The sequence below is a fragment of the Salvelinus alpinus genome, chromosome 15 (assembly GCF_045679555.1).
Source record: "Salvelinus alpinus chromosome 15, SLU_Salpinus.1, whole genome shotgun sequence".
NCBI lineage: Eukaryota > Metazoa > Chordata > Actinopteri > Salmoniformes > Salmonidae > Salvelinus > Salvelinus alpinus.
In genome coordinates, this window is record NC_092100.1 from 23,714,461 (window position 1) to 23,728,663 (window position 14,203).

Sequence of the window (14,203 nt, forward strand, 5' to 3'; positions counted from 1 at the left end):
ATTTACCAACTACGTCTATCGACAGTTGTCGCAGTGACATCATGAACGTTCTATTAAAATGGTTACTTGCATAGTGGAGTCTTCTGCTGAGACATGTAGCTAGCTAGCTAAACAATGAGCCATAATACCAACTCATAACATTACTACCCTGCATGAATCTTCTGGTAGCTAACCAACCAGGTTCAATGTTAGCTAGCTAGCTAACATTAGGCTATAACTAGCAATGCACATAGCTATGAGATATGAATAATATTACTACACAGATCATATACGTAACTTTAGCTAGCTAGCCAGCCAGCCATCCAGCTAATGTTAGCTAGCTAGCTAACAGTACGCTTTAACTTGAAATGAAAATGACTTTCTGACAAAATTAGAAACGTGTAATATCGGGAAATATAGTTAGCTAGATTCTTACCCGTATACATGTATGGACACTTCTCCCTCTGTCACGGATGCCATTGTTGCCTTAGTTTGAAGATGTAATTGGGAGACCGTGTTTTATACAACAGCCTTTTGTGTGTTCTCTTTTCGACTTCATCTGCATATTTGCAATCAAACGTCAGAATTTTCCCCATCTCCTGATTTCAAAACTCGGTCCTCCAGGAAGTAGAGAGCAACACTTTTTGCATTTCTGCTATGTGATATCTTTCAAAAAAGAGTTAGAAATTATTACCTACACATACTGACCAGCACATGTTATAGACAGACGCATGCTACATGGCAGACCAATCCGAACTCATCCTTCGGCATGTCCAACCTACTCATTATCTCAGCCAATCATGGCTAGCGGGAAGGTTCCTCGCCTTTTCTATGGCTAAACCAACTAGGCTCATACTTTTAACAATTGTATTCGTATTTACAGATGGCATACAAGTTTGTTATTAAGGCACATGAAAGTTCACGTTCCAGAAGGCATTTGGATTAAAAAAAGAGAAGTTTACGTTCAAATGGATATCCTGTGAAGTAGTGACGCACAACATACGCCTAGTTTCCTGAAACTAGTCACATTTACATGCAACTGGCTTAGATGATTTATGTTGATAATTTTGTGTAGAGATTTTATAATATACAATCATGGCCAAAAGTTTTGAGAATGACACAAATATTAATTTTCACGAAGTCTGCTGCCTCAGTTTGTATGATGGCAATTTGCATATACTCCAGAATGTTATGAAGAGTGATCAGATGAATTGCAATTAATTGCAAAGTCCCTCTTTGCCATGCAAATGAACTGAATCCCCAAAAAACATTTCCACTGCATTTCAGACTTGCCACAAAAGGACCAGCTGACATCATGTCAGTGATTCTCTCGTTAACACAGGTGTGAGTGTTGACGAGGACAAGGCTGGAGATCACTCTGTCATGCTGATTGAGTTTGAATAACAGACTGGAAGCTTCAAAAGGAGGGTGGTGTTTGGAATCATTGTTCTTCCTCTGTCAAACATGGTTACCTTCAAGGAAACATGTGCCGTCATCATTGCTTTGCACAAAAAGGGCTTCACAGGCAAGAATTGCACCTAAAGTAAGATTGCACCTAAATCAACCATTTATTGGATCATCAAGAACTTCAAGGAGAGCGGTTCAATTGTTGTGAAGAAGACTTCAGGGCGCCCAAGAAAGTCCAGCAAGCGCCAGGACCATCTCCTAAAGTTGATTCAGCTGCGGGATCGGGGCACCACCAGTACATAGCTTGCTCAGGAATGGCAGCATTCAGGTGTGAGTGCATCTGCACGCACAGAGAGTCGAAGACTTTTGGAGGATGGCCTGGTGTCAAGAAGGGCAGCAAAGAAGCCACTTCTCTCCAGGAAAAACATCAGGGACATACTGATATTCTGCAAAAGGTACAGGGATTGGACTGCTGAGGACTGGGGTCAGGTCATTTTCTCTGATGAATCCTCTTTCCGATTGTTTGGGGCATCCGGAAAAAAGCTTGTCCGGGGAAGACAAGGTGAGCGCCACCATCAGTCCTATGTCATGCCAACAATAAAGCATCCTGAGAACATTCATTTGTGGGGTTGCTTCTCAGTTAAGGGAGAGGGCTCACTCACATTTTTGCCTAAGAACACAGCCATGAATAAAGAATGGTACCAACACATCCTCAGAGAGCAACTTCTCCCAACCATCCAGGAACAGTTTGGTGAAGAGCAATGCCTTTTACAGCATGATGGAGCACCTTTCCATAAGGCAAAGTAATAACTAAGTGGCTCGGGGAACAAAACATCGATATTTTGGGTCCATGGCCAGGAAACTCCCCAGACCTTAATCCCATTGAGAACTTGTGGTCAATCCTCAAGAGGCGGGTGGACAAGCAAAAACCCACAAATTCTGACAAACTCCAAGCATTGATTATGCAAGAATGGGCTGCCATCAGTCAGGATGTGGCCCAGAAGTTAATTGACAGCATGCCAGGGCGGATTGCAGAGGTCTTGAAAAAGAAGGGTTAACACTGCAAATATTGACTCTTTGCATCAACTTCATATAATTGTCAATAAAAGCTTTTGACACGTATGAAATGCTTGTAATTATACTTCAGTATTCCATAGTAACATCTGACCAAAATATCTAAAGACACTGTTGCAGCAAACTTTGTGAACATTTATATTTGTGTCATTCTCAAAACCTTTGGCCACGACTGTACATATGTAAAGTGCTCAGCTGATCAGAATCAAGGTCCACCACATCTTCACAGACATTTTTTCAACCTGTAGTCCATGAAAATAGCATAGAAATGCTAAAATATTTAGACCTTAATCATTAACAACAAAAGCCCAAACCTCAGGAATGGTCTCTCTGTCTGCAGTGTTCTACACAGACAAAGAAAGCAGCTAGATTCCGTAGTTTAGGGAAAAGAGAAAAAGGAAGAACAGGGTAGCCATTATAGGCCCAGGCAGCTACATTTCTGTAATGTGCCCTTAATGATGGTTATTAGGCCTGATTTTGTCTGTTAAATGCCTCGTCTGAACCCAAGGCTAGTGCTGCCGCAGCCCCACCGCCTTCCATGGTCTGACTTAGGCTGTTGGCCTGTTGTGTGGAGCTGACACAGAGAAGTGGTAGTGTAAGACTATATAATTGCTGCTTACCTCATGCTGCCCTCTGCTTTGGGGTTTACTATATTTATTAACTCTGATGTTCTCCCTCTTCTCTCCACAGTGTCCAGTGTCATGAAACTAAATCCACAGCAAGCTCCGCTATATGTAAGTATGCCATTTTAATCCAAAATCGTATTTCTGTCTGTGGTGCATCTGGGAAATGGATTCAAACCATTAAAACCTATTATGGTTGTTGGAATACATGTTCTATAGATATTAAAGAGTTCTGTTTTGGTGACACGTAAATTAAATATTGACATTTTCATTAAAGGAACCTAAGAATTAAAGAGTGAAATGTATTCATAATATAGATGGTACATAGGATGTATGTGTAAATAACATTGGTTTGAGTTAGTGATAGAGTCTGTCTGTGCTATGTGACAGTCAGGGCCAGTGGGTCGGGTTATATGGCTGCCCTGGGTAATTGCATGTTGGTGTTTTGCTTGGGTTAGAGCATGTTTAATTACATTTACACAGTGCAAGTGGTGCCCAAGTTTCAGAAGGGTGGCTGGGCTCGAGACATAACACTGTTATTAGATTATGTGGGTTACTGTAACATACCTCTCGTTAAAGCTGGTTGTCCATGTTCAAATCAAATCAAAGTTTACTTGTCACGTGCGCTGAATACAACAAGTGTAGACCTTACGGTGAAATGCTTACTTACAGGCTCTAACCAATAGTGCAAAAAAGGTATTAGGTGAACAATAGTTAAGTAAAGAAATAAAAACAACAGTAAAAAGACAGTGAAAAATAACAGTAGCGAGGCTATATAGAGCCGTGGCCAAAGGTTTTGAGAATGACACAAATTTTAATTTTCATAAAGTCTGCTGCCTCAGTTTGTATGATGGCAATTTGCATATACTCCAGAATGTTATGAAGAGTGATCAGATGAATTGCAATTACCTGCAAATTCCCTCTTTGCCATGCAAATGAACTGAATCCCCCAAAAACATTTCCACTGCATTTCAGCCCTGCCACAAAATGACTAACTGACATCATGTCAGTGATTCTCTCGTTAACACAGGTGTGAGTGTTGACGAGGACAAGGCTGGAGATCACTCTGTCATGCTGATTGAGTTCGAATAACTGACTGGAAGCTTCAAAAGGAGGGTGGTGCTTGGAATCATTATTCTTCCTCTGTCAAACATGGTTACCTGCAAGGAAACACGTGCCGTCATCATTGCTTTGCACAAAAAGGGCTTCACAGGCAAGGATATCACTGCCAGTAAGATTGCACCTAAATCAACCATTTATCGGATCATCAAGAACTTCAAGGAGAGCGGTGCAGTTGTTGTGAAGAAGGCTTCAGGGCGCCCAAGAAAGTCCAGCAAGCGCCAGGACCATCTCCTAAAGTTGATTCAGCTGCGGGATCGGGGCACCACCAGTACAGAGCTTGCTCAGGAATGGCAGCGGGCAGGTGTGAGTGCATCTGCACGCACAGTGAGTCGAAGACTTTTGGAGGATGGCCTGGTGTCAAGAGGGCAGCAAAGAAGCCACTTCTCTCCAGGAAAAACATCAGGGACATACTGATATTCTGCAAATTGGACTGCTGAGGACTGGGGTAAAGTCATTTTCTCTGATGAATCCCCTTTCCGATTGTTTGGGGCATCCGGGAAAAAGCTTGTCCGGGGAAGACAAGGTGAGCGCTACCATCAGTTCTGTGTCATGCCAACAATAAAGCATGCTGAGACCATTCATGTGTGGGGTTGCTTCTCAGCCAAGGGAGTGGGCTCACTCACAATTTTGCTTAAGAACACAGCCATGAATAAAGAATGGTACCAACACATCCTCTGAGAGCAACTGCTCCCAACCATCCAGGAACAGTTTGGTGACAAACAATGCCTTTTCCAGCATGATGGAGCACCTTGCCATAAGGCAAAAGTGATAACTAAGTGGCTCGGGGAACAAAACATTGATATTTTGGGTCCATGGCCAGGAAACTCCCCAGACCTTAATCCCATTGAGAACTTGTGGTCAATCCTCAAGAGGCGGGTGGACAAACAAAAACCCACAAATTCTGACAAACTCCAAGCATTGATTATGCAAGAATGGGCTGCCATCAGTCAGGATGTGGCCCAGAAGTTAATTGACAGCATGCCAGGGTGGATTGCAGAGGTCTTGAAAAAGAAGGGTCAACACTGCAAATATAGACTCTTTGCATCAACTTCATGTAATTGTCAATAAAAGCCGTTGACACTTATGAAATGCTTGTAATTATACTTCAGTATTCCATAGTAACATCTGACAAAAATATTTAAAGACACTGAAGCAGCAAACTTTGTGGAAATTAATATTTGTGTCATTCTCAAAACTTTTGGCTACGACTGTACAGTAGCGAGGCTATAAAAGTAGCGAGGCTACCATTTTTATGTCTCTGCGTGCGGTTTGAAGGAAGTTGCTAAATATCGCTAGTGCAATTGCTAACCAGCGTTAGCACACAAAGTTTATGGGTATCTGCATGCGAACAGATAGCCATATCATTGTGCTACACTGGCTCGCAAAACTTCTTCCTTCATACTGGACACAGAGACATAAAAATGGTATCCACAAGTTCATCTGACTCCGGGGAAGTAGATAAAGAACCTCATTGCCAAAATCCCGAAGTATCCCTTCAAAATAAGGGCCTGGCTTCAAGTTGCCATTGGATCCCTAAGCAGAGCACTCAGCCTGGCCCATAGAGCGGAAGGAGGAAGAGAGGGGGAAGGAAGAGGTTGTTGCTGTGGGATGCGTGGCCCAGCGGTGTCTGATTTCAGTGAGCAGCCATATGAAGAAGGGGATCAGCTGGGCTCAGTACACACAGCTAGGCTTGGGCTCTCCTCTCCTCCTGGTATGAGCATGCTCAGTTCTCAAACAGGAAAACCAGGGCCTTCAGATATATAGTAGGAAATCCAGGGCCTTTAGACATATAGCAGGAGCCGGCGGAGGAAGCTGTGTCCAAGCAGCACTCTAGATGTGGTTTAGGATTATATATACAGTTGAAGTCGGAAGTTTACAAACACTTAGGTTGGATTAGGTTGGAGTCATTAAAACTCGTTTTTCAACCATTCCACAAATTTCTGGTTGACAAACTATAGTTTTGGTAAGTCGGTTAGGACATCTACTTTGTGCAGGACACAAGTAATTTTTCCAACAATTGCTAAAACATCACAATTCCAGTGGGTCATAAGTTTACATACACTAGGTTGACTGTGCCTTTAAACAGCTTGGAAAATTCCAGAAAATGATGTCATGGCTTTAGAAGCTTCTGATAGGCTAATTGACATAATTGGAGATGTACCTGTGGATGTATTTCAAGGCCTACCTTCAAACGCAGTGCGTCTTTGCTTGACATCATGGGAAAATCAGCCAAGACCTCAGAAAAAACGTTGTAGACCTCCAAGTCTGGTTCATCCTTGGGAGCAATTTCCAAACGCCTGAAGGTACCACGTTCATCCGTACAAACAATAGTACACAAGTATATACACCGTGGGACCACGCAGCCATCATACCGCTCAGGAAGGAGATGCGTTCTGTCTCCTAGAGATGAATGTAATTTGATGCGAAAAGTGCAAATCAATCCCAGAACAACAGCAAAGGAACTTGTGAAGATGCTGGAGGAAACAGGTACAAAGTATCTATATCCACAGTAAAACGAGTCCTATATCGACATAACCTGAAAGGCCGCTCATAAAGGAAGAAGCCACTGCTCCAAAACCGCCATAAAAAAGCCAGACTACGGTTTGCAACTGCACATGGGGACAAAGATCGTACTCTTTGGAGAAATGTCCTCTGGTCTGCTGAAACAAGAATAGAACTGTTTGGCCATAAGGACCATCGTTATGTTTGGAGGAAAAAGCGGGAAGCTTGCAAGCCGAAGAACACCATCACAACCGTGAAGCACAGGGGTGGCAGCATCATGTTGTGGGGGTGTTTTTCTGCAGGAGGGACTGGTGCACTTCACAAAATAGATGGCAACATGAGGATGGAAAATTATGTGGATATATTGAAGCAACATCTCAAGACATCAGTCAGGAAGTTAAAGCTTGGATCTTCCAAATGGACAATGACGTCAAGCATACTTCCAAAGTTGTGGCAAAATGGCGTAAGGACAACCAATTCAAGGTATTGGAGTGGCTATCACAAAGCCCTGACCTCAATCCCATAGAACATTTGTGGGTAGAACTGAAAAAGTGTGTGCGATCAAGGAGGCCTACAAACCTGACTATGTTACACCAGCTCTGTCAGGTTTGTAGGCCTCCTTGATTGCACACACTTTTTCACTTTTCCTTCCTGAGCGGTATGATGGCTGCGTGGTCCCACGGTGTATATACTTGTGTACTATTGTCTGTCACCCAACTTATTGTGCGAAGCTTGTGGTATAGTGAAGACATTAAAACTATGAAATAACACATATGGAATCATATAATAACCAAAAAAGTGTTAAACAAATCTAATTTAAAAAAATGTAGAAAAACCCTAGAATGAGTAAGTGTGTCCAAACTTTTGACTGGTACAGTACATACAAAATAAATATGGGGGATTGGAAATGATACAAACAATTACATTGATAGAAGCCATAATCTATTTGCAATATTAAATCTGATCTCCCCCCCCCCCCCCCCCAATGCCCTGGTGTATTGAGTTTGTTCTGATGGCAAAAAGGGGATGCAACTCAATATTTGGAAGGTGTTCCTAATGTTTTGTACATTCAGTGTATGTGTTGGTATCCTCATTAACAGAGAAGAAAGCAAACAGAACCTGATCATTCTGAGGATCCGATCCCAGCCTTGCTCTCCACCACAGATATTCTGCTTTCAGAAGCAAGATCAGCTATTACAGCTCTGATCTAATACATTCATACATACAGTCCTTATTTGGCCACAGATTTGTGGCCAGCTGGATTACCTAATTTTGCGACACAGCATTTACTTTCAAAACTCTACTTGGCTGATGTACTGACATCAGAGCCACTGACAAAGTAAATATTCAGAAACTAAAGCAGTGTTCTCCGGATGCATGCCACCTATCACTGTTTGTGCTTGTTGTGGTAAGGCTAAAGTACAGGATTCTGTCAGTGTGTTCAGTGTGCGGTGGCAGTGTGCGGTGGTTATAAAACATTCTCTAGGAGTACCTCTCCTACACACTGAGCCAGGCGTTGAACTAGACTAACAGCTGCAGAGCAATGTGACTGAGATGTGCTACAGTACTTGTGTATGTGGTCACTATTGGTTGCTTATTCCTGCCATGTGTCTGCTGTTTCTAGTCCATTACGTGACGTTTGTCAACTTTTTATTCTAAATATTGAACAGAGAAGTGAACTCAAGTAACAACTCTGTTCTATAAGGAACACATAAGTTAAGTGATGTGTGAAGAGTTGATACACTTTGAAACACATGACTGTTTTGCCTCTGGTGCCCCACCCATAGAGGAGGGAGGAAGTAACTAGGCTACATTTGGAGAAGTTCATTCCATTTCTCTGTTTCTCTCTTTCTTTCTTCATCTCTCCTTGGCTCCTCACCTTCGACAATGAGACTGTACGCTCAGAGTTAGCCCCCTGGTGTAGGGTGCTGGCTGTGGTGAGGTGTGAGTAGAAGGGTCAGGAATGTAACAGGGCCGGGGCAAACCTCACCATGCCAGCCACTCGTGACAGTACTCATTCACATATGCAGTGTGGCTGTGCTGTGGCTGGCACATGCTGGTGTACGCATAGGGACAGACATTTCAACTAGGGATCCTCATCCTGCACATAGCACAAGCACTCAAAAAAGCTAATTATTTTTCCAATATTGTGTGTTTGAACTTGTTTCTGACAGTAGAGGTTTAGGCTCTGTGTGATTTTAGGCCTACAGGGACCAACTCTGGTCATGGCCTTGGTGCTAAATGAGTCAGAGTAGTGGAGCAGTGTGGATAATTCAATCACATGTCCTGCACTATTGATTTGATGCAATTGTTGCAGCCAGGCTAAGAACAAATGTAGGAACAGAGTACAGAGTCTGTGTCCTGATTCCAGTTCTTGTATTATGCCTTGGAGAGTGTACTTTATGTCCTTGACGAGGGCCCTTGGAGTCATACAGCAGTCTCTGAATGAAGAGGAGGATACAGGACACACACGTTAAGGCACACACACACTCTGGGCCCGAAAGCCACCCTGTCTTTGGTGTGAGGAGTTTCAAAGTCAGTCTGTCATTAGCAGAGCATCAGTAGGGTGCAGGCAGCCAGGAAGGAGCTCCTCCTTGGACTGTCTCTCTCTGGGGTTATTTCCAGTGAGCATTTAGGCCTACTTCTGATGTAGATATTTGGAACAGCATCACAAACAACCCAAGAATGCCTAAGAGCATACAATAAGAAGGCAAGGCAACCCACTCAGGACCCAAGGGCAGAGAAGTGGAATAGTTGCAACCAGGGCAAGGTAATATAGTGAAATTGTTTGATTAATTAGAATGTATGTTTTTGCGGGATATTCCAAATGCCTATATCGCAAGAATCACGCTTTTGCTTTATAGATGTTTTTATGAGCATTTATGTCCTCTTGTTTTCATGTCGTCTTTTTGGTTTGGTCTCCTTCGCTCTTTCTGTGCTGTGCGCACCTGCACATTTACATCAGAGATCTGAATATAATGACGAGATGCTCATGTCTCCACCCTAACAATGGGAGTCGTTGTCTTAAAGGCGGGAAGGAAGGCGACAAGCTTAGGTCCAAAATATGCCCGTAGAAACGTATAGGTCTTATTTTGGAAAGATTTTGGCGAGAGTGAAACTTCTCGCTTCACCTTTTCTTCTCTGTTCACACACACACCAAGGCTCTCCCCCTGCTACTCACAAAGATGAGAGATCACTTCTTCTTCCCTAACAAGCGGTTTCAACTCGCTATTTGCATTTGAGGTTTGATCCAACAGAATCGGTCTAATGGATACTGAAACACATTGAGACATTATTTTACTGTAATAGAGAAGTTAAACCTTTATAACGATACCTTATTTATGTCTCAACTTCTCAAATTGCGTGCAAGGAAGACACTAAAATGAGAGTGTCAATGAACATTGATTCTGGAAAATGTATGCTCAGTTTGTTGCGCGCAGTACCATGTACCGCTAGCAGAATTTTAGCCAAATGCTGTTATACTAGCTGTCTAGTCTGTGTTTTATAAATGTGCAAATAGCATAAAACACAATTATATAAGGAATTGGCAACTCGTTCTCATTAGGAGAAGTAAGGTAGGACACTTGATTTCAACATCTGAACAAAGGGGACAGACTAGCGTGCTGTTCAAACAGTTGGAGACGGACAGAATGGTGTGTTCATAACAATTCAACTGTTCTGCCTTGAGATATTAAGATTAGCTGGCTACTCACTAGCATGTGGGCTTGTGCTTGAGAGATTGTGTTCATTTTCTATAATGCCTGCTACAAGAAGTTGGTCATTGTCAGTGAATGTGGATTATGCATGGTTCAGGTTAAATTTGTAACAAAAAGGGTATTTTCATAGACAGACTTGAAAGCCAGTTGTTTGAACTGCAGTGTATTTTACCTTTAATTGTACAACAAAGCTTATTTAGTGCATTAAGAAAGAATTCAGACCCCTTTCCTTTTCCACATTTTGTTATATTACAGCCTTGTTCTAAAATTGATTAAATAAAAATGTTACTCATCAATCAACACACAATACCCCATAATGACAAAGCGAAAACACGTTTTTTTTAGATAATTTTTTGCAAATGTATTAAAATAAGTATTCAGACCCTTTGCTATGAGACTCGAAATTGAGCTCAGGTGCATCCTGTTTCCATTGATCATCCTTGAGATGTTTCTACAACTTGATTGGAGTCCACCTGTGGTAAATTCAATTGATTGGACATGATTTGTAAAGGCGCACCTGTCTATATAAGGTCCCAACTTGAGAGTGCATGTCAGAGCAAAAACCAAGCCATGAGGTCGAAGGAATTGTCCGTAGAGCGCCGAGACAGGATTGTGTCAAGGCACAGATCTGGGGAAGGTTACCAAAAAATGTCTGCAGCATTGAAGATCCCCAAGAACACAGTGGCCATCATTCTTAAATGGAAGAAGTTTGGAACCACAAAGACTCTTTCTAGAGCTGGCCGCCCGGCCAAACTGAGCAATCGGGGGAGAAGGGCCTTGGTCAGGGAGGTGACCAAGAACCTGATGGTCCCTCTGACAGAGCTCTAGAGTTCTTCTGTGGAGATGGGAGAACCTTCCAGAAGGACAACCATCTCTGCAGCACTCCACCATCAGGCATTTATTGTAGAGTGGCCAGACAGAAGCCACTCCTCAGTAAAAGGCACATGACAGCACGCTTGGAGTTTGTCAAAAGGTACTTAAAGGACTCATACCATAAGAAACAACATTCTCTGGTCTGATAAAACCAAGATTGAACTCTTAGGCCTGGGTGCCAAGCGTCACATCTGGAGGAAACCTGGCGCCATCCCTACGGTGAAGCATGGTGGTGGCAGCATCATGCTGTGGGGATGTTTTTCAGCGGCAGGGACTGGGAGACTAATCAGGATTGAGAGAAAGATGAACGGAGAAAAGTACAGAGAGATCCTTGATGAAAACCTGCTCCAGAGCGCTCAGGACCTCAGACTGGGCGAAGGATCACCTTCCAACAGGACAACGACCCTAAACACACAACCAAAACGATGCAGGAGTGACTTCGGGACAAGTCAAGTCAGAACCGTCCAGAGTAGCCAGATGGAAAGCATGGCCAGCCGTAAATAAATGCAGGTGTGCCAAGCTTGTAGTGTCATACCCAAGAAGACTTGAGGATGTAATCGCTGCCCAAGGTGCTTAAACAAAGTACTGAGTAAAGGGTCTTAATGTAAATGTCATATTTCAGTTTTTTATTTTTAAGACATTTGTATACATGTCTAAAAAACGTTTTTTTGCTTTGTCATCATGGGGCATTGTGTGTAGATTGATGAGGGGGAAAAAACGATTTAATCCATTTCAGAATAAGGCTGTAACATAACAAAATGTGGAAAAAGTCAAGGGGTCTGAATTATTTTCGAATGCACTGTATTTAGTTTAGTTTATTAATTTGACCATTTAAAAAAAACAAGCACACATACAATTTAAAAGCCATACATACACATGAATAAAATCATCGAGGATAACACACAATAAAGTCTGGGACTTATTTCCATTGTGGTCCTCTTGACACAAGATGGCAAGACAAGATCGAACACAGTATGGCAGTGAAATAATAAACCATAAACATAGAAGAAGAACATCTTTCTCATCATTCCAGTTACATCAAACATATTTTTACTTTATTTTTTAAAGCTGTCCAGAGAGGACGTTGTTTTTATAGGCAGAGGCAACTCATTCCATTCTGAGGCTCCAGTATACAAGAAAGTACCTTTCCCAGCATTACTCCTGAACCTGTATAAGCACACATCAGCAACACCTGATCTGGTGCTGTGATTGTGTGCATCCCTAACACGAGGAAAGTAATCACTTAGATATCTGGGCGCAGGACCATAAATACTCCTGTAAACCAAACCTAGTCTAATCTGGGACACCCTAGCCTCAACAGGCAGCCAGTTTAGTTCCTGAAAGCAGCTCCTGCCTATGTGATTACGTGGACTCACCTTCAATACTACCCTGATCAGCTTATTCTGGGATATCTGGAGCTTCCCCTTCATAAGTTTAGATAAGCCCCCAAACCAGGAAGTACTCGTGAATCATACTCGTGAATCGTGAATCTCCCATCAATTTGAAAAAAATCGAGATGATTTTTAGGCCGTATCGCCTAAAACCTTAGGGCATTGAATTTCCAACGTCTGGTAGTCATGTAGTGCTACATACCCTACATGATTTGGAACAAAGAATCACATTTTAAATATATACAAAATATATTTCACAATCTTATACCCCTGCAGGGTTGTCTTTTGTCTCATTGTTTAGTTCTCTTTTTTCTCTTTGTTTCTTTCTGATTCAACACCTGTTGTCCATATTGGGCTTTCACAGTCTGAAAGTGGCCCAAGGCCCAGTTGCATGCTCATTCTCATGCTCTTGGACGGCAATGCATTATACTTATTCTGACTCTTTTGCAGTGATTCCTTTCTTTTTTCAGACTATTCTCTTTAGTGTTTTAAGCCTTTTGTCATTGCTGAGGAGCACTTCATGATTTTACTTTGTATTGGTTGGATTTGTTTTAGACTCTTGACCATTTGTACTTTTGATTGCTTGAGAGAAACGTTTGTCCTCCGATGCGCTCAGATTGCCTTCATATTGCAGATGACAGGCCTAAAACCTTTTGCAAACAAGTAATTCTGTCTGCTCAAAATATTAAATAGCTTTTTGTCACCGAATTTTGTCATTTGACCCAAGTCTCAAACCTGTCTAACTCCCTGGCAACATTTACATAAGTGGAAAAACTTTTAACAGTTTTAAATGAAAAATAATTGATTGTAGTCTGCTTTGTTCTTTCACATCATACACAACTATAATGTGCTCCAGAATTGACAAATGGAAGACCCTGTTCTCAGTGACTACAGTCTCCAGTAACCCAACCTGCCAGCCATCTCTCTGCTACCCTAAGGCCATATAGCCTAGCAGGGTAGTACACATCAACAGGTGGAGGAGGTGTCCTCCACATCAATGAGAGCTGAGTCTAAAGCTTACTACAAGCTCTATGCAGATGCAAGATTCTGAGTGTTTTTCGGCTCCTTGTAATATGCTCCGGCATTCAACATACTTTTTACTACCTGAAAATTGAGAAACTCCGTATAATTCCTTCCGCAGCCGTGGGGGTAATGTTGTCACTTGGTTCCTTGATCTAATCTATTGGCTATATAGGACATTCATCAAAGTAGCCTATTTTGCATTGATAACCAAATATAATCTCAGCGACTATTCAAATAGTTAACCAAACAACAAGAATCCAACCAAAGTTATTTTGTTTAGAAGTAATAACTTGTGGTTACAGGCTATTGGTAGATCCTGCTGTAGCCATCTAGCTAGCCATGTGCTTTTTTTTCTCTGGGACCAAAACATAATGATACTCTATTTTTAGCTGATATTGGAATGAATACACAAGCAGCATATCAAACTGGGATAATGTTTTAGGTTACACTCGCAGGTATAAGAATATTTCCCAGGTCATGTTTTTTTTATTAT

The 14,203-nt window shown here is 42.0% G+C and overlaps 1 protein-coding gene across 6 annotated transcripts in view; it reads left to right on the plus strand.

Annotated features, from left to right (window-relative positions):
- The window catches only part of LOC139539759 (A-kinase anchor protein 13-like), a 149,900-nt gene that overhangs the window by 42,605 nt on the left and 93,092 nt on the right, over positions 1-14,203 (plus strand). For all 6 annotated transcript variants that reach the window (XM_071343025.1, XM_071343027.1, XM_071343028.1 and 3 more), the window contains exon 2: positions 3,151-3,194. In XM_071343025.1, coding sequence (XP_071199126.1) covers positions 3,162-3,194 — 33 coding nt within the window. In that variant the 5' untranslated portion in view covers positions 3,151-3,161. The remainder of the gene's footprint in view (positions 1-3,150; positions 3,195-14,203) is intronic.